The 23,008-nt window shown below is 50.8% G+C and overlaps 1 protein-coding gene across 3 annotated transcripts in view; it reads left to right on the top strand.

The window, feature by feature from the left end:
• Efr3b (EFR3 homolog B) overlaps positions 1–23,008 on the top strand; it is a 77,300-nt gene that overhangs the window by 39,635 nt on the left and 14,657 nt on the right. The window contains exons 5-11 of one of the 3 annotated variants that reach the window (XM_047522215.1): positions 11,279–11,400; positions 17,877–18,026; positions 19,320–19,454; positions 19,970–20,048; positions 20,985–21,090; positions 21,276–21,437; positions 22,550–22,661. In XM_047522215.1, coding sequence (XP_047378171.1) covers positions 11,279–11,400; positions 17,877–18,026; positions 19,320–19,454; positions 19,970–20,048; positions 20,985–21,090; positions 21,276–21,437; positions 22,550–22,661 — 866 coding nt within the window. Of the gene's footprint in view, positions 1–11,278; positions 11,401–17,876; positions 18,027–19,319; positions 19,455–19,969; positions 20,049–20,954; positions 21,091–21,275; positions 21,438–22,549; positions 22,662–23,008 lie in introns of all 3 variants that reach the window. The other 2 variants (XM_047522214.1, XM_047522213.1) reach the window with 2 other exon arrangements.

The following is a 23,008-nucleotide window of genomic DNA, read 5'->3' as shown; positions in this document are numbered from 1 at the left end:
GGAAGACCTCTGGGTCAGCACTGCTCTGCTCTGTTCCTATTTGGTTCTGACCCTAAGCACAACTCACTGCTGATCCTTCTGGTTTAAATCAATATTACGTAAGTTACCCAGGCGTGGTGGTGCACACCTGCAATCCCAGCATCTCAGCAGCCTGAGGCAGGAGGCTTGCAAGTTAGAGGCCAGCCTCGGTACCTTCACCGTCTCAAAATAAAATAAAAAATAAATATTATATAATTTTATACTACCATTTCCATGAACATACAACAAAACAGTTTTTAAAAATAAATTTACCATTTTAAAGCATACAATTTAGTGGTTTTAGTGTACTGACAAGGTTGCACAACCATCAACAATATCAAATGGACTTATCTTTAGACTGATGACCTTCAAACTTCTTTTTACTAGATGACTCCCTTAAATAATCTTAACTGAGGCCTCCGGACATATAAACATAGATCCAAACAGAGACATTCCTTAAAGGGCAGGGAAGCCCAGGGATCTCATACCCAACATCCCAAGGGGCATCTTTGGAAAGCTGGTGCCGGTTATACAGGGTAAGCTGATGTCCACAGGACCAAAGCACCAGAGAAGTGGCAAAGCCCTGGGGAAGCAGCAAACAGGGCTCCCCACTCCTTCTGCCCTTTCTCAGCTGTGTGGCCTTGACAGGTTACTTTCACGGGCCTCAGTCTTTCTGTTCACACCTAGCAGGTTGCACTTGGTCTCTGTAGCCCGCCTGAGCTGGCCTCAGTACATGTGCTGCTGTCATGGGAGGTCATGACTTGTGAGAGAAGAGCTATCAGAGTCAAGAGCTCTGGGCCACGCGTGTATCTGTACACTCTCGCGTGTTCCAACTGCTCTCTTCAATTACTGGCCTTCTTGCCCAGTCCCTCCCCTCCAGGGCAGGCTTTGAGCTCCAGGTCTTCAAGCAGCTTAGATGTGACTGTCCTCCAGGTCTCAGGTGAGGCCTTTATCTACCTGCAGAGAGCAGGAGAGAAAGGTGGAAAGCTTCTCCCTTGTCTTTTCCAGCCTGACACTTGTGAATTTTGATTGTGCAGGTCAGGACTTCTTTCCTGTTCTAGAAGTTGGTTTAACCAAAAGGGTCTTCTAACATCTTTTCCCAGGACCAGGAGTGGCAGCCTATTCCCCTCCCTTCCCTCTCCCTCTGCTCCAGCTGCCTTCGATGGATTACATGTACAGTAGCTGAGGGCAAAGTCCTTTGTCAGGTTGCCCTGGCAACAGCTTCAGATACTGTTTTAGTTGTCTTGTTTAAGATAACTACAGTCTAGAAGGGAATGTCTGAAGGGAAAATAAACTAGTCATGGTGTATCCGTGGGGGCCACAGAAGCAGGTAGCTGCCAGCTCTCGCATTTCCCGTTTCCCATCCTAGCCCAGGGTAGGTATTTTGTTAACTACAGCCTTGAACATTGAGTGTCCTGCAAATTCCCACCCCAGTGAATCTCCGCACCAGCTAGGGAGCAAGCGAATGGTCGACTGTGTGCACCAATGAAGATTGCAGAAGCCGGGTTGTTCCAAGTCAGCAAGCTCACACATCGCCACGGAGTCATGCTCTGACTCGGAGGCAGCCTTTCTTCCTGTTGTCCTTCATCTGCATGCTCTTTCCAGCTTGCTAAACCTGGAACCTTCTGGAACCTTCCTGAGAAGAGCATTCTTTGACTCTTCTTTATTTTAGACTTGCCAGCATGCTAGTCTTTAACATAAGCTTGGAAAATTTAGCCTACAAGGGTCAAAATGGTCTTCAGGGCTTTGTAGGAGTGACAGAGGTGGAGGGAAGAGAAATCGAAGGCTCGGGGCCCTTTCCTCCTGCTTCATCAGGCCCCCAGCTCCTTCAAACTATTTGTATGGATGATCACAGCATTTTTTAAATTTAGATAAGTGGTTTTGCGACTAAGGAAAGAAAAAAAAGGAGACAAGAAAGAAAAAGAAAGAAAAAAAAAAAAAAACATTGAACTCATCTAAACCTTCCTTTTGCTGGGTTTTTCTGCCTGGAAAGGTAACTTATTTGTGCTTGCACAGCTAGCACCTAGCTTCACCTGGTAAGTTATTCAGTCCCTGTATCCTCCACAGAATCTGAGAGTCTGCAAGGCCAGAAGCCTCTTGCCTAGTCCCTCTCAGTGTGGGGTCTTCTCCCCAGAGCCCAAGTCTTGGATCCAGCCCCTGAGCAGACATTCCCTGGGACCAGACTCCATCTGCCACAAGGAGACCCGTGGTCTTGTGGGTGAGAGGTTGAGGACATGCCTCTCCCCCAAGTAACTCCACCTCCCTGTGGCTTTGTCCTCAGACCTGGTCTCACTGTCTAAGTCGGCTCAGAACAAATCTCCCCTCTGCAGAATGTCTCTTCAGAAACCCTCACCACTTCAAGGTCCCCAAACCTGACCAATGACAGTCTCCTGAAGAGTCTGGGAACCCCACAGATTCCCACATTCCTACATACTTCTTGGGGGTGCTGGGTGCTGCACCAAGCAGAGTGACTGGGCACTAGTGTGTGGTGTCCCACTTTTATGGATACACAGTGTGATTTGGCTGAGGGTGGCACCTGCCATCCTCTCCACTGGAGAGTACCTCTTACCTCTGCCTTTGCAACTAGAAATCTATAGAAACCATGCCCATATCCCACCCTTCTGCTGTCTTTCTCCTTCGGTGGCTTCTTCCTGTCCTCTGCACCCTTCTTCACACTCCTCTGTCTACATGGCTCTCTCATCTGGGCTCTTCCATGTGGCTCATCCTTCTTAGTGGCTGAGTAATCTTCTCACCATGATGTCTGTATCCTAATCCCTGGACTACCTTATGTGACAAAAGGGACTTGCAGATGTGGTCAAGCTAAGGAGCTTGAAATGGGGAGAATGTCTTGGACTGACCAGGTGCGCCTGATGTAATCACAAGGATCACTATCGGAGGGCCACAGGAGGATCGGTTAGGTAAGCAGAGTGACGGAGACTGTAGATGCTGTGCTGCCGGCCTTGAACATGGAGGAAGGCACAAGGCACGGGAAGGATGTGAGTGGCGCCCCTGAAGTGCCCGTGGTCTCCCAGGCTCTGTGCTCCTCTGTGCTCCACCATCTTCCCACTCTGCATGCTCCATGGTTTTAATTGTCATCTGTAGCCTAGAAATGGTCCAGTCTCCAGGGTCGGCCCAGTGATCAGAATTTCTGGAGACCAGCGGCCTGGGATCTGGTGAGTTCAGAACTGCAGGACCAGGAATGCTCAAGTCAGGGGCTCAGCAACAGAACAGGAGCACAGAGGCGCCAGGTGCATCCCTAGGTCTCAGCCTCCTGAGTGCCGGCCCTGGGATCCAGCACGTGGGGCCACTCGGGGACAGAGGGGCTGGCTTCTCACAGGCAGCAAGGACTAGAGAGGGTTCTCAGAGTTTGCAGAACCATGGCTGGTTCTGCAAAGATCCTTGAAGGAGGGATGGTGTCATGTGTGAGTCAGGATGGTTTGTCCTTAGGTGTAGGGAATTTCTGTGCCTTGGTTGGTAACGGTCAAGTTACTTGGGACTGTTTCTCTGGCTGTAGTGAAGGTTGCTCTAGGGAGTCCCTCTAAACAAGGACAGTGAGGAGCAAGGGGCAGGCAGCAGGCAGGTCAAACTATGGGATTTGCAAGATCTGCTTTCCAGCCAGGATGTGTCTTCTGAAACCAAGAGGGAGTTCCCATTTCCCCTCCGGTAGGAAAACACAACAGAAAAAGCCAACAGTCCTTGGACTGGGAGAGGCGACCCTCCCTCTGCCCAGCGTGTTTGCCCATCTGTTGTTGACAGCTGGAAGTCACTTGGCTCAGAGGGCCCATCTCCAGGAGAGGGAAAGGTGAACTCTGCTTAGACAGACTTGGTTGGTGCCACAGTGAGGCCAAGCAGCTCAGCTTCCCTGTTCCAGGCCAGGGGAGAGCTGTTTGTGCAGTGTCAATATTTGGAGTCTGCTTTCTCTTTTTTAACGAGGCCCTTAGTAACCCTCAGCTTTCACACAACTGTGTCGCCTGTGGCCGGTACTGGAGGGTGGGTGATCTGCTCCAGCAAGCTTGGCACCCTTTGTTGTATCTAAAGAGCTGAAACTTTGATCTTGAAAGGGTGACCCTAGCCATGCCTGTGGCCTTTGAAAAGTCACATGTTCAAAATCTTCAGTTTGTTGCTATAGAGACCTTCCTCCTCATTGCACTATCTTAAAAAAAACAAAACAAAAACCCAACTCTATTCTCTCATGATTTAATGCTTTAGGCAACTAGCATTTAAATAAAAGCCGTTTGTAAACTGTGAATTAGCAATGTTAGAGGCAAAGCAGACAGGAAGTCCCTGCTGCCTCATGCATTTAGAAAAATAGTGCCCAGTCACACAGGTGAATCCCAGCGAAAACCCAGGATGCCCCAGGGGAGGAACCGTGAGTGTCATGGGCAGGGCTGATGGAGGTCTGGTCCTGCCAAGCAGGCAAGGTGGGTGCTCAGATGACCCTCATTTGACAGATGGAGCCATTGAGGCTCAGGGAGCTATAGAACTTTCCCCAGATCATCCTGCTGATAAAGAGTTGGGGTTCAATTACGCAGTCTGGCCCCAAGACCCCCCCCGCATAATCATAACACTCCACTGCCTCGCGGAAGAGGGACGAAGCCCTTACACTGTAAAGTCCAAGAGTCCCAACACCATCTTAGCCAGGTTGGGCCCATTTCCTAGGTAGACTCGCACAGTGCACGTGCTCCCTGTGAAGTGCCCCTGTCGGAACCTCTGAATTATGAGCACCGAAAGTGTCCTGTTTGTCCCCCTGTGTCAACCCCTGGAAGGCTCAGGAGCAGTGTGGGGTGGGCTATTTGGAGCTGCCCCCACAGGGACACAGGCCAGCACTCCCTGGCCCGGTGGTCCATCTGGGTTGATGTGTCTGCTTTCATGCTTCAGACCTGGAGGGAGGCGTCAAGCCTAGGGGTCCTAGGGTGCCCACAGAGCCTGGTACCAAAAAGGCACTTCTTTTATTAGCCAGCCCTGTTCCCACCCTTAATGCTCTACATGGGGCACGCACCCTCTTCATAGGAGGCTCAGGACTGGTGCTCAGTGCACTTGCACCAGACCCCGTAACTCAGCAGGAGCTCTAGCAGAACAAGGGAATGGAATGATCCACAGCCTGAGCGCCAGGGCTGCAGCCCCAGGCAACCCTGGGCCCCGGATGGGCCCCGGAGTGGAGGACGCTGCCATCCAGAGCTGGAGCCCTGGTGGAGCCACCCAGTCAACCCCAGTTTCAACCCTAGTTCTGTCCTTCGAAGGAGATGGCCACAGTCCTCGACCGACCTTCCCTGCCGACGACACACTTCCCTAGGTTTTCTCAATGATACGCATCCCAGCCAGCCTGGGCATGTGTCTACAACCATAGGTCCAGCTCACCCCAGACCTGTAGGACCCCTGCCTCAGAATCTCCAGGGTGAGAGGTAGGGAAGGCTTAGGAATGCAGACACCTAACCCCTGTCCTCAGAGAGTCCTGTTCAACAGACCTGAGGTGGCTCAGCAATTTGCATTTTAAAGAAACTCCCCAGTTAGTTTCGATGAACATTAAAATTCAAAAGGCAAAGAGCATGGGACCCAGTATTAGAATTCCTAAATTTGAGTCCCAACTCCGTGCATGCAAGCCGGCTGATCTCAAGTAATAATACCTTTGCTCTCCTCAAGCCTCAATTTCCTCATCTTTACAATGGGAGCAATGTATATCCTGCTAAACTCACTAGTTTGCTAAAAATTATACCAGATAATGGATGTTGTGGAAGACTGAAAATGAAACCCATGAGAAGCTATGCCCCCATCTTTGGAATCTGTCACCTTGTGTTTAAGCAGGGGTTTTGCAGATAGGATTGAATTAAGGATCTTGGCATTGGGAGGCAATGCTGGATTATCTCAGAGAGCTAAATTCAGTCACAAGCATCTCGTTAGAGAAGCAGATTGACACTCGGAAGAGAGGACGATGTGAAGGCAGAGATAGACATGATGCAGCCAGCAGCAACTAAGACAGGTCTAAGCAGCAAGTCCCTGGAAGCATTTGGTGCTATGGTTATGTAGAGCATATGTGCCAACTGCTTTTGCATGTGGCTGACATCCACTGACTGCACTGAAGCAGGGTACAGTGGTGCACACCTATGATCCCAGCTACTGAGGAAGCTGAGGGAGGAGGATCATGAGTTCAAGACCAGCCTTGGCAATTGAGTGAGACCCCAGTTCAAAAAGTAAGAAAAAAAAGATAGGGCACTGGGCCTGGTGTGGTCGTTCCCGACAGAAACTCCTGTCTGTGAATAGTCTCTTCAAGAACTCGTGCTCTGGAGAATGATTGAAGGCTTCCAACAGAAGGAGCCGGGTTAAACCAAAGCAAACTTTACTACAACCGTATTTGAAATTTAGCTTTCCAATCAAGTGGGGTGGGACAATGAGTGGCATCCTGGGCATGTTCAGAATGGAGTGCTGTTGATGTCTAAGTGGCGTTTAGGATGTGTTTGTACCCTGCCCAGCAAACACTGCTATTCAATGGTTGTGCGGTGTGGACTCCTGCAGAGCCCTTAAAAACTCGCTCCGCTGAGAAGCAGCAGCTTATTAATCGTGTGCATTGACTTCACAGTCTCTGCTGTTCAGGAGCTTGGAGAGCTTTTCTGAATCTTGTTTTGCACATGTTAGAGAGAAGAAAACAGGTGCTCAGTCTCTGCTTGCTGGAGCTCCATTCCTGTCAAAGCCCTCCTGCCCCCGGTGCACTGCCCTGCCCTGTAGCACCAGCCAGCTTCCAGTCCCAGGACGGTGCTGCAGGGGGCTTGGCTGCCATCAGACAACTCCCCCTGCCCTTTGTCCCTACTCAGGCGCCCGCCTTCCTATATCGGGTCAGTGAGGTGGCTGTCCTTTGTTCCCTCCTCTCCACACCCACCAGTGTCACACTGGAGGTGGGTTGCCTGCTACGGTCCATGCTGCCCAGCTGGGCTCCTGGCTTGGTGCCATGAAAATGACACAATTCAAATCACATCTGAGCCTAGCCCAGAGCTGACGGAGCTGCCCATGAACAGCCACTGTCACCATGATGCTCTAGCACTATGTCCTAAGCAGACCTCGGTCACTCTGCATGTACCCCCTCCTTCTATCTGAGTGACCAGCCTAGGACGTAGTTCCCAGGTTCTCCACTTTACAGGTGAGGAGCAGAAACTCAGAAGTTACACAGCTTCTCTCCAGTCACACGGGTGACGAGAGGTGGAACGAGGAGTTGGGGGTCTGACCAAAGGGAGCATATGTGGGTGGGGTCCTGTCTACTTGCATGGAACCATCAGTAGGTCAAAGTCAACATTTAAAAGATTACTAAGTTTCCAGAGAGGAAGAGCACAAATGAGGCAAACTCCAAGGACAAACGGATTCCCAGAAGGAAAGAAAGCAGGGCTTTCTCCACGCAGTTAGCAGCCATGGCTGGCCGGGTTAGGGGAGTCACAGGAGAAACTGCTTGTCCCGTCTACAGCAAGTCCGTCTGGGCTTTTGGAAAAGGAATTCCCGTGCATGTGTTCTACCCTGCATTAGCTCAGGGGTTATCATGGAATTTTTAATTTTAAAAAAATGATTTTAATAAAAAAAAATCCGAGCTTACAGCCAGAGGGTAATTGTTAGGTTGAACTACCTGGAGCCTGGGCAGCAGGGTCAGTCAGGACACACTGGACATGCATCTCCTGCTGCAGCTCCAGAGGATCTTTTTTTTTTTTTTTTTTTGCAATGCTGGGGATTTGAACCCAGGACCTTGAGCTTTCGAGGCAAGCACTCTACCAACTGAGCTATATCCCCAACCTTCCATAGGACCCTGAAGAAGAGGAGAGTCAAAGTGGAGTGTGGAGGGGTCTTGATGTCACAATTCCACCAAGATGGGGAGTGACTTCCAGGGAGAACCTCTGGGAAGGGAGGAGGAGAGGAGGTCAGGCTACCCATCAGTGACCAGTGCCTACGGTGGCTCTCCATGTGGGCTGTGGACAGTCCAGGGAGACCCCAGACGGCCTCAGTGTGACTGAAGCTGGGGGCAGAATCCTCAAGGCCAGCCAGTCACCACAGGTGTCCTCAATCCTCCAGCCCGTCCTGCCTGCGCCACCTCCTAGTCAGACCAAAAGGACTCTGGGAGGATGAGGTCATTTCCTCAGGCTCCTTTTGCTCCTCCCTAAGAATACTGCACCCCCACCCCAGGCAACTCTCCTGGGCCCGTTGGGCCTGAGGTGCTACTGGAAGCAGAGGGCAGGGATAAAAAACGAAGGTTTATACCCTTTGCTCAGGACCTCCCCAGGTCCCTGCTCATCCCTGGCAACCAGTCTGCTTCGTGAGGTTGACTATTTCAGATTCCACATAGAAGTGAGATTGTGCCAAATCCATGTGTGTCTGTCTGACTGTGTCACTTAGCATAATGTCTTCAAGGTTTATCCATGCTGTCAAAAATTTGGCAGGATCTCCTTCCTTTTTAAGACTGCATAATATTTCTCTCTCATGTGTATGTTTTCCTTATCCATTCACCCAAACATCATTGGATGTTTAGGTTTTTTTTTTTTAATAGCAAGTACTTTTCATATACCTTTATTTTATTTTTAGGTAGTGCTGAGGACCGAACCCAGGGCCTCTTGCATGCTGGGGGACACACACTACCACTGAACCACAACCCCAGTCCTAGGTTATTTCTTAAACATTCTCACCAAAAGAAAATAGGAAGGAATGGTGGGAGGGGTTGAGGGAAAGAGGAAGGAGGAGAGAAAGTGGTGACTAGGGGAGTGAGATATTAATTAGCTTGATTGTGATCATTTCAATGTATATATACATTAAAACATCAAGTATGCCTTGGGGCTGGGGATGTAGCTCAGCACTGTAAAACAAAACATTAATACACTTTAAATATATATGGTTTTTTTTTTTTTTTTTTTTTTAGTTATACCTCAACAAAGCTGAAAACAAAACAAACCCAAAAGCTGCAGGCAGCTGAGGGGCAGCTGGGCAGTGAGACCCGAGGCCTCCTCCAGGCCTGGGCTGCTTTTATGGGTCTAAGTCTCTTTGTGAAATGAGAGGAATAATCTCTCTCTAACATAGAGAGTTGTTTTAGGAAATAAAAGGGATGAGGTATGTGAACTGCTTAGGGCAGTTCCTGGTGTTCTGTAAGTTTCTTGAATCTTCATAGCTGTTAGCCATAAACTCCCAAATCAACGAACGTAAAATTTGGTTGTTCACTCTCCTGGTGTGTTCTTGAGACTGCACAATCACCACACAGTAGGGACCAAGTTTCCGTTTGACTCTTTCCCCCCCTTTATTTGTTTGTTTATTTATTTATTTATGTGGTGCTGGGGATTGAACCCAGGGCCTTGTGCATGCGAGGCAAGCACTCTACCAACTGAGCTACAGCCCCGGCCCTTCCCTCTTTATTACCGGCCTCTTTAAAAAAATTTTTTTTCTAAAATGTGTACACCCTTAAACACCCAGGAAGTCTGACTTTAAGCATCCTCATATTTAAAGTAGATAGAACATAAAAGCCTTAAAATAAAAGAACATTAGTGAACACTAGACTGCTTATTTTACACATGGGAAAACCAAAACATGAAAAGAAGTGAAATGTCCCACCAAAGGTCACACTTCCAGTTAAGAGATAGACCTGCAGTTAGAACCTTCTACAGCTGACTGCCCCCTTGGTGTGAATGGACACCCTAACTGGACCAGGCTTTGGCTGTGAGTGGGGTAGCCTGGGAACAGCCTGTCGGGGGTCAAGAGCACACATGCACTCACTTAGCTTCAGCCAAACCCACCTTCAGCCTTGGCATTTGACAAGTCTGTGGTATAACCTGGGGTAAAGATTAGGAGGCCATGCTGTCAGGGGGACATGCTTTAGCCTTGTTTCTGGAACTTACATGGAACCACCAGTTCTGTCATCACACAGATTATCAGGCTGCCTCTTCTGCATCCCCACATCAATAACGCAACCATGTCATTTGAATTTATTGCTAATATCAGAACATTCATTCTCAGGTATGCATTCTAGATGCAGCTTGGAAGGAGGGCCCCTTATCTGTATGTTGAGAGTCCGCCGGAAATAACTATATTTACCATTGCAAGAACAAACATAACTGATTAGTGATGTTCATGCAAGTTGCTCATTTTTATTCAGAAAAAGGTAACAACTTTTTTTTTTTCTTATGGTAACTGGGGATGTTGCTAAGCAAGCACTCTACTACTTAGCAACATCACCATCCCTTTATTTAAATTTTTATATTGAGACAGAGTCTCACTAAGTTGTCCAGGCTGGCCTCCAACTTTTGATCCTCCTACTCTAGCCTCCAAGTAGCTGGGACTACAGGTGTGTGCCATTGCACCCAAGTTAACAACTTTGAAGTAGTTATATAAGTATATAGACTGATTATAAAGAGTTAATATTGTGTAAGTGCATTAAGTAGATACTTTTAGGAAGAATGGTATATTGTTTATATATCAAACAATTGGGAAAATTAAATAATAATACATAGCAGAATAATGGAGAATGTAATTTATTGTAAATCTAATTTTTTTTAGAGATGTTTGGGGTACTAAATCCGCCCCCCCCTTTTTTACTATATAAATCGAACTCAGTGCCTCACACATGCTAGGCAAGCGCTCTACCACTGAGCCACAACCCTAGCCCTTTATTGTTTTTTTTTTTTTTTTTGGGGGGGGGAGGGTACTAAATTTCTAGCATTTAAATAAAATACCTTGTGAGGATCATGTTAATTTTTTTATAATTTACCTCCATTTAGTCCATGATACTTGCTTCTCGGCAGACCCTGTTGAAATTAAGTTCCTGTTTAAAATTGTAAATGTGCGGCGCAGTGGAATCCAGCTGATCAAGACTTACTGAACTGAAAATGGCAAACTTTAAACATTTGCTCAAATTTTCAAAAACAAAATGTAATTGCATTTTTACGTCACATTTCAGGTGTTGATTTGGGGTCCCAGTTTTCACGGGTGCTTGGTGCTTTAACCCTGGCTTCCGCTCAGTTCAGTATCATTCCTGACGGAAGAGTGAGCCTCGGTCATTTTCCTTTCTCTTCCCTCCTCTCCTCCTCCCTGGGGAAGGCCTAAGCTGTGTCATGATTTCCAGCCGGGCGTAGAGAGGAACGCGGAGGATTGCAACGGGTCTCCCGCGTGTGTTTGGAGAGGCAGACCAGAGCTGGTCCCGGAGGCTGGTCCTGGAGGCTGCTCACGGCTCACCACGCGGGGGTCTGGGGATACCCAGCGCTGAGGCAGAGCCGTCACCTCTCACGTGTGTTCTCTCCCTCTGTCCTGATAGTTCGTGAAGTTTGCCAACATCGAGGAGGACACCCCATCCTACCATCGGAGTTATGACTTCTTCGTGTCCCGATTCAGTGAAATGTGCCACTCGAGCCACGACGACTTGGAGATCAAGACCAAGTGAGTCGGGAGGGCGAGGGGCTGCTGGGTGCCAGCAGAAGCGTCCAGAGGTGCCGGAGAGGCCAGCTGGGGACTGCCTGTCAGCTTTCTGTGTTGCTGGGAGGATAGAGCACCTGGTGGGACCATAGGTGGGCAGGTGGGCAGACCAGGCTTCTACCATGTGGTTCTGAAGGAAAAACCTATCAGGTCAGAAAACGGCTAAGTATACGATAATGGTCCCTTGAGCCCCATTTGAGAGCTGAGGACAGAACACCCCCCATTCACTCCTTTGTTCAGAAGTACATGCTTTTATATACTCCAGAAACAGCCCGCCCACTATCCAGCCAAATCCGTGCCCACCAGTGAAGTCCCAAGTCCTCACTCCTCCTCCTGGACCCTCGCCATCCCTCAGCCTCGCAGGCCTCAAACCCACCAGGGACACCCTGCCCCAGGCTCACCTCCATGCTGTGCCTGTGGGGGAAGACTTCCTCCCTGGCTCTGCAGAGCTCACCACTTCCGGTCTGTCCAGCCTTTGCCCAGTGTGCTCTGTCCACAAGCCTGGCCCCAGCCTCCCACACGCCTGCTCCCCTCTCCACACCCTGCTCTGGTTTCCTCCCACCATGGTCATGCCCTTTTAACACGTTTTTTAATGTCCTCACTGTGTGTCTTATTGGTCGTCTGTCTCTCCCCTACTAGAATGTCTGCTCTAGAGGGACAGAAGTCCTTTGATTCACTGTTGCAACCCAAGTGCTAAAAACCCAGAGCAGCAGACACTGCATACCTGTGTGTTGAATGGATGACTGAGCGAGCGAATGCTTTCAGATAAATATCTTTCCTTTTTTTTTTGGTACTAGGGATTGAACCCAGTGCCACTCTATCACTGACCTACATCTGTAGCCCTTTTTAGTTTTTATTTTGAGACAGGGCCTCACTAAGTCGCTAAAGCTGGCCGCAAACTCATGATCCTCCTGCCTCGGCCTCCAGAGCACTGGCATCACAGGCATGTGTCACCACATCCAGCTAAATGGCTCAAATTACAAAATACACCTGTATGTCCACATTCTCAAATTTATAGAGAGTCAAAGAAATAATACAGAAGTGAAACATCTCAAATAAAGTCACAAAGAAACTAAAATGAATGATGCTGACGTGGGTGTTTGACGTGTGGGCTACAGTCAGGCTGATGAATCAGCATACATGTGGTGGGAAATGGGCATTTCATTCCAGGCGTAGTCCTTGGACCTGTAGATGCCAAAAAATGAGAGGTAGTTCTCTGTCCCCAGCCTGTTGTCAGCCCCTGAAGACTGCCTGCAACTGGAGAGTGTGTGAGGAAAAAGGAGAAGGGAGGGTGAGCGGGAAGGCCAGGGTCCTCAGCAACCGGACTAGGCGGGTGGAGGCAGCGAGGCTGGGGCTGAAGGGGTCACGTGGCCAGTGTGCCAGGAGGAGGCCGATTCTCGTTAGGTGGTTCCAGACCCCAGCTCCGTCCTTCACCACAGTAGGGCCTTAGAGGAGTCCCAAGTGTCACTTAACTAAGTATGCCCCTTTATGACAGCTAGTGGTCTGGGTTGGAAGAACAGGAATCCAATCCCTCCAGACAAGGTTGAGAGACCCAGGCGGGTCCCAGAAAGACCACATGGCAGCTTCTGGACCTTCTCAGTCCCCATGTCCTCTCTCTTGAACCAACTCTGCATGGACTCCCTGGGGCTGTGCTGCCCAGTGCCTCTGAGGCAAGCAGGGGTGCAGGAGGAGGACCCCACCCCTACGTTGGCTTCCTGAGTAGCCCCCTCCCTCCAGATGGCTGTGAAGAGGCAGCAAAGGCTGGAGCAGTTGGAGTGTGTCCTGAAGCAGGTGCTGCTGGGCTGGCGTGGAGCTCGGTGGCACAGCCCGTGTGAAGCTGTAGGCTTGGTCCCCAGTGCTACAAAAGCAAAGCGACGCTACAGAAGCAGGTGATAGGAAAGGCGGAAGACAGAGTCTGGCTGTCACAGGTGCTGCCCACTGGAGCAGGGCAGAGCCAGGGGGTGTGGCAGGGTCCAGGGGACGCTGCTCAGGCTGCTGCACGGACACACACACACACACACACACACACACACCCAGGCATGGTCCGCCCTCCAGCAACACTGGGAGTTTCCTGAAGTTTGCCACTGGATGCCGGGCAGTGCCGTTAGCACCACAGACTGGCACCTGTCACTCACTGGATAAGAATGGGGGATCCTCTGGCCTCCACCTTCTTCTTTTCTTTTCGGTGCCCTCCCTGTGTCCCCTTTTCCTGCCGTTTCATCCTCAGCCTATTCAGAGTCCTGAGGCAAGGACCTCTCGGGTGAGACAAATGAGTTCTCACATTTTTTTTGAAGTATTGTACAAATTTTAATTTCTAAACGAGTCAAGATCAGTCCCCGTAACCCACGGAGGCCCAAAGCTTACAGAGTGCTTTCTTATGATGAAAGTGGAAAAGGTCCCGGAGGCCCAAAGAGAGAGGACCACGGGGGTCACCCCTAGGCGTGAATGGGCCATTTCTTGCTCTGACCTCACAAGGAGCCGTTGGGAGGGAATTTCAAACACTGAGCGTAGAAGAGGCAGACTGCGACTGGGCCTTTGTCCACAGGTACAGCAAGCGATGGGTGGCAACCTGTCAGACTCTTAGGTAGTTAGTACGTTTGGTGGTTGGTGGCTGTGGCCTTTGGACGTTGGGTTTTGGTTTGGAGTTTTTTTTTTTTCAGCTGCATCCTTAGCTGAGGATGTGCAGTCAGAGTAGTCAGAGTAGTATAGTGCCGTAGGGGCCAGCTGCTGCCAGGACACCACCTTCATGGACCATTATGGGGTGGTGAGGAACACTGCGCAGGGTGGTTTTGCCCAGGTTAAACTAGCCTGCCATCTCCTCACTGGGACAGTGGTGGTGGTGAAAGTCCTGCAGAGCGGAATATCCCCGTCCTATCTGAACTGGATATGATGATGGCCACGGAACACCAAAATGTGATCCAGCTCTTTCAGAGCATGAAGACCATTGAAAATATCTACATCGTCATGGAGTATGCAGGTGGGGGGCAGCTACAGCGCCACATCCCAGAGGCTGGTGGCATGCAGGAAGAGGGGGCCTGGAGACTTGGGGCAGATTGTGTCATGTGCTGCGGCCACAAGAAGGGAATCAGGAACCTAGACCTGAAGCAGAGAGCATCCTGGTGGATGCCAGAGGCAACATCAAACTCATCAACTCTGGCCTGAGCACCAGGTTCACAGCAGGGCAGAAGCTGAACAAGTTTTGGGGCACTCTCCTGCACTTGGCCCCTGAAGTCATCCAGTGGAAAGAATATGAGGGCTGCCACCCCCACCCGTGGGCATGGAACTTGGGTATCATTCTCTATTTTCTGGTCACGGGGGGATACCTATTTGTGGTGACCACTGCTAAGCAGCTGAAGAAGCAGATTGTGCAGTCAAGGTACTACATTCCCCCAGGTTTCCAAGGTGCACAGAGCCCCATCAATCAAATCCTGATGGTGGACCCCACACAGAGGCCCACAGTAGAGCAGATAATGGGGCACCCAAGGCTAAGTCAGCGTGAGGAGCATTGACCCAATCATTCTAGTGAGCCACTCCCCAAACCCTTGGATCCTGTAATTATGAAAACCATGTTTGACATGGGTTACGATTATGACCTCAGTAATTCCTACGTTTCCCTGGCAAATCAAAAATATGAAAAGGTGATAGCTATGAATCTGATATGCCAGCACCAGATAACATGGGGGGTGGGGCACTGCAAGTTCCACATGAAGCATGTGATAGGGAGGATCGGGCCTCGCCCAGGCCCAGTGGGTCCTCCCAACATCTACCCAAACAAGAGTGCCAGTGAACCTGCCCTTCCCACCGTCCCCTTGCCCCATGAGCACAGCTGCCTGGGAGGCCAAGGGCAGAAGGGCAGTGGAAGGGCCAGCTTGCCTACCATTCATCTCTGCTTCCTGTGTGCAAGGACCCCTGCTCCCAGCATGACCCTGTGTCCCTCAGGCCCAAACCCTGGACAATCCTCAGTAGGTGGGTTACAGCAGAAGGCAGCACACCCTCCCAAGATACCTCCACAGGGCAATCCCATGACAACAGCAAGGACTGGAAGAGAGTGACTCGGAGGATTGCCACCTGCATTCAACAACGGTGCTGTTGCATGCCATGCTGTTGCGGGCCAGAGTTCAGAAAAAGAAGCGGTTCCAATGAAAACGCAGAGCTGAGATAGACAAAACCAGTGGACATCCAGAAGGCCCTGAGCTCTGTGGATCCTGATCCATGGCACGGGCATCGGGCAGGCACGGACTCAAATAGCTGCAGGAATGAGGTGTGCCAACTGGCTCAGGCTTCTCGGCTCAGATTCCAGCCAGGAGTACATCTGGATCCACCAGGAGTCTCCTCCACCCCCTCCTGCAAGAAATATCAGAGACTCTTTTCCCTGGGACACTTCCCCTGCCCTGTTCGTCTCTGTCCTTTCTCCCATGCTTCCGGGATAGCAGAAATGGTTCTTAGTAAATTTCTATTTCTTACAAATTATATAATAAAATTGATGTTCCCCAAAAAATGTTTTTAAAGGCAGATTAAAAAAGAGAAGGCGAGTCCTCCGGGCAAGAGCAGGAGCCCAGCAGCCCTCTTCTCTACCCCAAGGCCTGGCCACTGAGCCTCCCGCTCCTCTGCAGTGTATACACTCACTCACCTGAGCCAGTGTAGACAGGGACTCATTTGCCTTGAGCCATTGCAGAAGGAGACTCACTCCCCTTGGCCTAGTATAGATGGAGACTCTCCCTTTGGGCCAGTGCAGATTCATTGACTTTGGGCTGGCTGCTTTGGTCAGGAGTCCCTTTCCCGGTCTTCAGGCCCTTCCTGAGTTGTGTGGAGTGGGTGGGTGGCAGCTGTTGGAGAAGACAGGTATGGCAAGGCAATGAAGACCCCAGAGTGTTCTCCGGCATCCTGGGTGCTGCCCGTCTGGGATGTACTTTCAGCAGAGCATTCAGGAGTGCTTTTAACCTAGGGCCAAAAATAGTAAGTGGAACAGGATTTCAGCTCGCTCATTCTCAAGTCTGGATAGCCTCTGACGCTGGGTCTTGAATGGGGGAGGTGGGCAGAGGGTCCAAGTGTTTCCCCAGGGAATCCCTGCCTGTAGCCAGCAGCCCTAACAGGTCCTGGGCCAGGGATCCTGGTGCTATTAGGCTCCTGCCATCCCGCAGTGACTGTCACCCAGGAAGTGCCAGGGTTCTACCCTGGTAACTCCACTTAAAACTGAGGCTGAAAATACAACGGGCAACTAAACTTTTAGAAAAATGGCTCAACTCTAATAATCAGATGGATGTGAACTGAGGGCACACTCTGGAGTTTGATCCCCACGACCACCCACCAAACCAAAGGGTGGGGACTGAAAAAGCCACAAAGATGGGAGGATCTTTCAGAGCCACTAAATGACAACAGATGTTTCAAATGAGATACCCGGTGCTGCCAGAGGGACAGCGAGACACTGCAGCTTGTGCAGGGGGCAATACCGGGGGCCTTTTGTTTCTTATCTTGTGATTTGAAGCATGATAAATATTTTATACAACAATGTCCATCATAGCATTAAAATACTAGCAAAAGAAATCAGAAATAACGAAATGCCATATGGGGTCCTAGTTTTGAAAGTTCTATGGTAGTAAAACCATTCAACCTGTTTATGAAGAATTAAGGACGTAAGAAAATGCTTATAACCAAATGTTACGTGGAAAAAAAGTCAATACAAATTGAATATGTCATCAGTTCTTAATTGTTATAAATTATGCACAGAAGAAAGAAGAGACGCCAAAATGCAAATAATGGTTATCTTTGAGCGGTGTTGGTAGGGGCAAATTTTTTCTTTTCTATATTTTTTATAATTAGTATAATTGTAATTACTACTTCATAATCAGAAAAAAAAAATTTCTATTTAACAAGGAAACTTCAGGCTGAGATAAGTGGGCTGTCAAAAGCACTCCTTCCCACAGGGCCAGTACAAGAGGGTCTGGGGATGTGCTGAAGGGCAGCCCCTACCCTTTGTGCTTTACAGGATTTCTGGTATGGTTTCTTGGTCAGCTTAGTCCCAACCACAACTTCTTTGTACCCAGACAGCCTGCAGCTCAGCGCCTCTCCCTACAGATCCACCTCCCTGCCCTAAGTGCTCCCAGCCCTGCGTTCTGCCTCATGAGTTCTCCAAAGCACTTTGAGCTCTCTATCTGGAGCAAACCCACTTGAGCACTAACATGGGGGATCTGGGATGAAGCCCTGATGGCACCAGGGCACAGGCAGCCTGGGAGTCTCCAAGACAAAGCCAGAAGCCATGGTTTCCCACCCAGGAAGTCAGCCAGCAGGTCAGGTCATGTGAGGAGGAGCAAGTGGTCTCCCTCTGCCTTTGGGTGGATGAGTGTGTCCTTAACCTTTGAACTGTGCTTTTCTCCTGGCCACAGAAACTGTCCTTCTCAGGGGAGGAGGACTTCAAAGTCCCATTCTGCTTTTCCTTGCAGAATCCGCATGTCAGGCATCAAAGGTCTGCAAGGGGTGGTGAGGAAGACTGTGAACGATGAATTGCAGGCCAACATCTGGGACCCACAGCACATGGACAAGATTGTCCCATCGCTGCTTTTCAATCTGCAGCACGTGGAGGAGGCAGAGAGGTAAGCTGGCCAGCCCAGCAAGGCTGCCTCCTGGGTGACTGGGAAACCCTTGGCTTTGTGGCTTGTTCTATGAGTCCAAAACCAGCTCCCTAGGAGCCTTGAGTCTGGTATTCTGCCAGGTGCTGTACCCCGTCTGTCACCTCTGCAATAATGAAGGAAGACAGCAATGGCACTAGGTTCCCAAGGGGTGAGTGTGTACACCAAAGGGCCAAGAGTCAGGTTACTTTTGTCTCTGGAAGCAGCAGGTCAAGGAGTTTTAGAATGCCTTTCATGGCCTCAATTACTGAGGACTTTCCCTTTGGACCTTCCTTCCTCCCTCACTTCCTGATACTATTTTGGGCCTTAAAATGCTGCTTAGGGCTAGGGAGTGTAGGGGGACGTGCTAGGGAGTGAGGCTGACCAAATTATATTGTTATATTGTGTGCATGTACGAATATGTGACAACAACAAATACCATCTTACATACAACTAGGCTGCACCAATGTAAAAAAAAGATACTGCTTGACTAGCCACAGCCGCCAAAAAAATTTTTTTTAAGTTGCAGATAATTGGGTTTTAATCTTGGAGCCCCTAAGTATGGGATTCATTTCCTTCCCTGCTCCTCACTCCCCGCCTCCTGGACCCAGCACCCCTGCTATAGAGCAGATGGAGGGAAGGTTTGTGTTGCTGGCCAACATGGCTGTGTGCATGCTGCTGGGGAAAGATGTGCACTTGGCTTCTCACTTTCAGTGGAGCCGATGATGCTAGAAGGGCGGGAGAAGTAAGTGTGCCCTCTGGTGGTCATTTCTGGAATAGACCCTCTCTGGCAGCCACCTGTTGTGATCTCAGTTGGGCTGAGGATGGGCTCCTGGTTCTGTCCAGATCTGAGCCCACTCTTGGTGACTTAGGCACCATTGAGTCATGCCTGAATCAGCTTATGCCCTTCCTCTTCCTTCTTTCCTTTCTTCTTTCACTTTTCTATCTCCCGCCCTTTCCTCTCTTCATATCTCCTTTTTTTCCCTTTTGAAGCCTTTAGGTGCATGAGACACTCATGGTCTGCACCTCACCCAGCTCACGGTGCTCGGAGCACTCTCCCACAGTCACAGCAACTTATCCTTAAGGGTTTCCAAAAGAGAACTCTATCCCATCCCCCCAGTTTGTCTTATCCCATTTAATTTCTGACAGCCATGACGCCCTCCTGTTGCCTGGTGCAGCCTGTCAAATGAGTCCCTGCTCACCCTGTCATTGTTTGCATAAAGCCTGGCTTCCAATTTGGCATCCCATCCCTTAACTCTGTGGCTCATGTTTCCACAGCCGGTCTCCCTCACCCCTCCAAGCACCAGAGAAGGAAAAGGAGAACCCAGCAGAACTGGCTGAGAGGTGCCTGCGGGAGCTGCTGGGCCGGGCTGCCTTTGGCAATATCAAAAATGCCATCAAGCCTGTTCTCATGTGAGTTGAGTGTTCCACCCACCCCAGCCTTCAGCCTTGAGATGTTCTAGGACCCAGCATCTCCCCACTGACACAGGGAAGAGGGAAGAAGAGAGCACAATCATGGTGCCATGGCTAAGTCACTTCCTTTTTTGTGCCTGCGATCCCTGTGTTATTACAGCCTGCATTAGAACCACAGGCAGAGTTTGGGGTGAGGAGTTGATAGGAGGGCACCCAAAACTGAACGAAGGTACCCAGCTTCATTCCATGTATCCAGCTGCAGAGCCCCTGTTCTGGACTTCCCTCTAGCTCTTGGGCTACAACTGCCCCAAGGTCCTTCATGATCCCTGCTTTCAGGGCCTGCAGGGCCAAACCGTGCACACCATGGACTAATTCCATTTTCCTGTAGGCCCAGCCTCACTTACCTGGGAACTGCAAGGTGCTCTCAGGAGGTGTCACTGTCCCTCCAAGCTTACCTCTCCTTCCTAACATCACTTTGAGTTTCCCAGTCAATCCCCATGCTTTCTCCCTCACAGCCATCTGGATAACCATTCTCTTTGGGAACCCAAGGTGTTCGCCATCCGTTGCTTTAAAATCATCATGTACTCAATTCAGGTACGGTGGCTCCCCTGGTCCAGCTTGTCTCCCTGGCCCAGGGCAGCTCTGGGAGCAGAATAGTGGAGAGCCAGATGTCTGCTGATTTCTCCTAAGGCCCTACTTGTCTGAGTGCTGCTTTGGCTAGCTGTGGAGAAGGGCCGCTTGAGTTCTATTTCTAAAAAATCATAGTCCAAAACTTTCATAAAACACAAAAGAAAAAGGTGGGTGGTGATGCATTCCTGTACTCTCAGTGACTCAGGAGGCTGAAGCAGGAAGATCCCAAATTCAAGGCCAGCCTGGGCAACTTAGCAACATGTTTCAAAATAAAAAGTAAACAGGGCTGGGGATGTAGCTCAGTGGTAGAGTGCCCTGGGTTCACTCCTAGTACTGCAAAAAAGAAGAAAAAGAAAAATTCCTAGGAAAAAAAAATGAAAATCTCACCCAAAATGGGAGCCCTCAGACCACACCGTTGGCTGCTGTGGCGATGACACACTTCCTCTCCATTTCTGTACTTAGCGTTGTGTTGTGAAACAGAGCTTGAATTGGCCCTGGTCCGTGGACCACACTTTGAGCAGCACTGGATTAAACCGTGTGGCCTCTACTGGCCCTTGCCAATAAGACCTAGGAAGGCGGGGAATCAATGAAGACAATATTTTTAAATGGACTTTTAACCCTTTTAAGTAAAAAAGGACTAGGAAAAAAGGGAAAAAGCAGGTCTTCACTAGGATTTGGCTCTGTCTTCTTGGCCCAAGGTGGGAGGGCTACAAGAAAGGGAACTTAATGTCGCCACCTGTGGTGTCCACTGGCCCTGGGACATCACTTTAGCTTCACTTTAGTTTACCCCCAGCCTCCGGTCACAGTAGAGGGTTGCCCGGGTCGCCCAGGGGTTGCTGTTTGGGGACCAGCACGTCTTCCTCCCCCCAGCCGCAGCACTCCCACCTGGTTATCCAGCAGCTCCTGAGCCACCTGGACGCTAACAGCCGCAGCGCGGCGACCGTGCGCGCGGGCATCGTGGAGGTCCTGTCGGAAGCTGCGGTTATCGCAGCCACCGGCTCAGTCGGTAAGGGGACCTGAGAGAGAGAGTGAGGGCCGGGGACCTCTGTGGACAAAGAACTGCCCTTGTGGGAAAAGGCCAGGGGCAGGAGGGAGGTGTCGGGTCTGTTCTGGGTAGAAGTCGGCTGGGAAGGTGGTGGGCGGAACAGAAGGGCGCCGGTCTCGATTTCGGGTCTCGCCCCTCGCACTCAGGGCCCACGGTGCTGGAGATGTTCAACACTCTGCTGAGGCAGCTGCGGCTCAGTATCGACTACGCGCTGACCGGCAGCTACGACGGGGCGCTGAGCCTGGGCACCAAGATCATCAAGGAGCACGAAGAGCGCATGTTCCAGGAAGCGGTCATCAAGACGATCGGTGGGGAGGGGGCGGGGCCTGGAGGGGCGGGGCTCGGTGGGAGGGGAGGGCGTGGAGGGGCGGGGCTCGGTGGGAGGGGAGGGCTACGGAGGGCGGGGCTCGGTGGGAGGGGAGGGCTATGGAGGGGTGGAGCTCGGTGGGAGGGGAGGGCGTGGAGGGCGGAGCTCGGTGGGAGGGGAGGGCGTGGAGGGGCGGAGCTCGGTGGGGAGGGGAGGGCTATGGAGGGCGGAGCTCGTTGGAGAGGGGAGGGTCCTGGGGGCGGGAGCGGGCCACCAGGGAGCGGCAGGGCCTGGAGCTTGGAGCGAGCGGGTGGGGCGCGAGCGGCGGACCGCACAAGGGTATCAGTTGTAGGGTTGTCAAAAATCCATATCTTGGTTGTCATGGACAGTGGGGAAAATGGAATCTGTTCGTGGTGTGCACGGTCTGGCCCGCGCGGGTCCTGAGAACACAAAACGATCTCATGGGTTTACCAGCCTGGACATCCTGCACCCTAGTCCTCATTAGGCCTGCCTGATGCTTCCAGTTTGGGGCGACTGGATGGGAGGGGGAACTAAGGAAGAGAAAAGGAAGAAAAGAGGAAAGGAGATGGCCATGGAGAAAATGTATGTGCACCCGAATGTGGAGAATTGTAAAGCCACCCAGAGTGTGTGAGGGGTCCATCACCTTCAAAGCCTGCCTGTCCTAGCACCATTTGAATTTTCCATCAACTTCGAGAAGGAGGCAGGGCAGAAGTAATGAAGCCATGGCTGTGGGTGGAAGCATGACTTGCCCCAGGGTGCCCAGCAGGGCAGCCCTCGAAGGAGCCCAGTGAGAACCTGGGACTCCTGTCCTTGTCCAGCCCTAGGGTTCTCCAGCCCCTAGAAAATGAGCCCTTACCCAATCCCAGTGAAAGAACCAGAACCCAGAAGAGCCCTCTGGCGTCCTCTTCCTTGAGAGGCAGAATCACACCCAGGCCATCCTGAGCAGTTTCTCCCTCTGGGTCTGAATTGTCCCTGGAGAGCGGGAGCCATCGGTCTCCACAGTAGCTCCTTCAGCAGAAAGGCTGCACCAAGAGTGGAGCGGCAGCTGTTGGCCTCCCCTGGGCCAATGCTCTCCACCTTCTTCCCCCTCAGGCTCCTTTGCCAGCACGTTGCCCACTTACCAGCGCTCTGAGGTGATCCTCTTCATCATGAGCAAGGTCCCTCTGCCTTCCCTGCATCATGCCATGGAGACAGGAAGGACAGGGTGAGTCCTCCACCCTCTCCCAACGTAGACTCTGCCCAGTTTCCCCTTCCTGTGTTTTCTGGCTCTGTCCTCTATCCATTCTAGCTGTGTAGGCTCTGCCCTCTCTTCTGCCTTTTTATTCCCAAATCCCCCAGCAGTGAGACCCTTGAATACCACAGCAGTTTCTCAGGCTGTCCCACATACCCACCCCTCACTGTACGGTGAGCCATTAATTCCCTGGTCTGCTTCCTGGGAATGGAAGTCACTGTCTATAACCTAACAAGCTAAGCCACATGGAGAAACTCAGCAGAGGGAGAACTGAGCAGGCAAGTATGGGCTCTCCACCTGTATCACCATCCTGGTGAATG

Source organism: Sciurus carolinensis, chromosome 13 (genome assembly GCF_902686445.1).
Source record: "Sciurus carolinensis chromosome 13, mSciCar1.2, whole genome shotgun sequence".
In the NCBI taxonomy this organism is placed as follows: Eukaryota; Metazoa; Chordata; class Mammalia; order Rodentia; family Sciuridae; genus Sciurus; species Sciurus carolinensis.
Note: the sequence above shows the minus strand (reverse complement) of the source record. Positions and strands in the feature narration are given on the sequence as shown.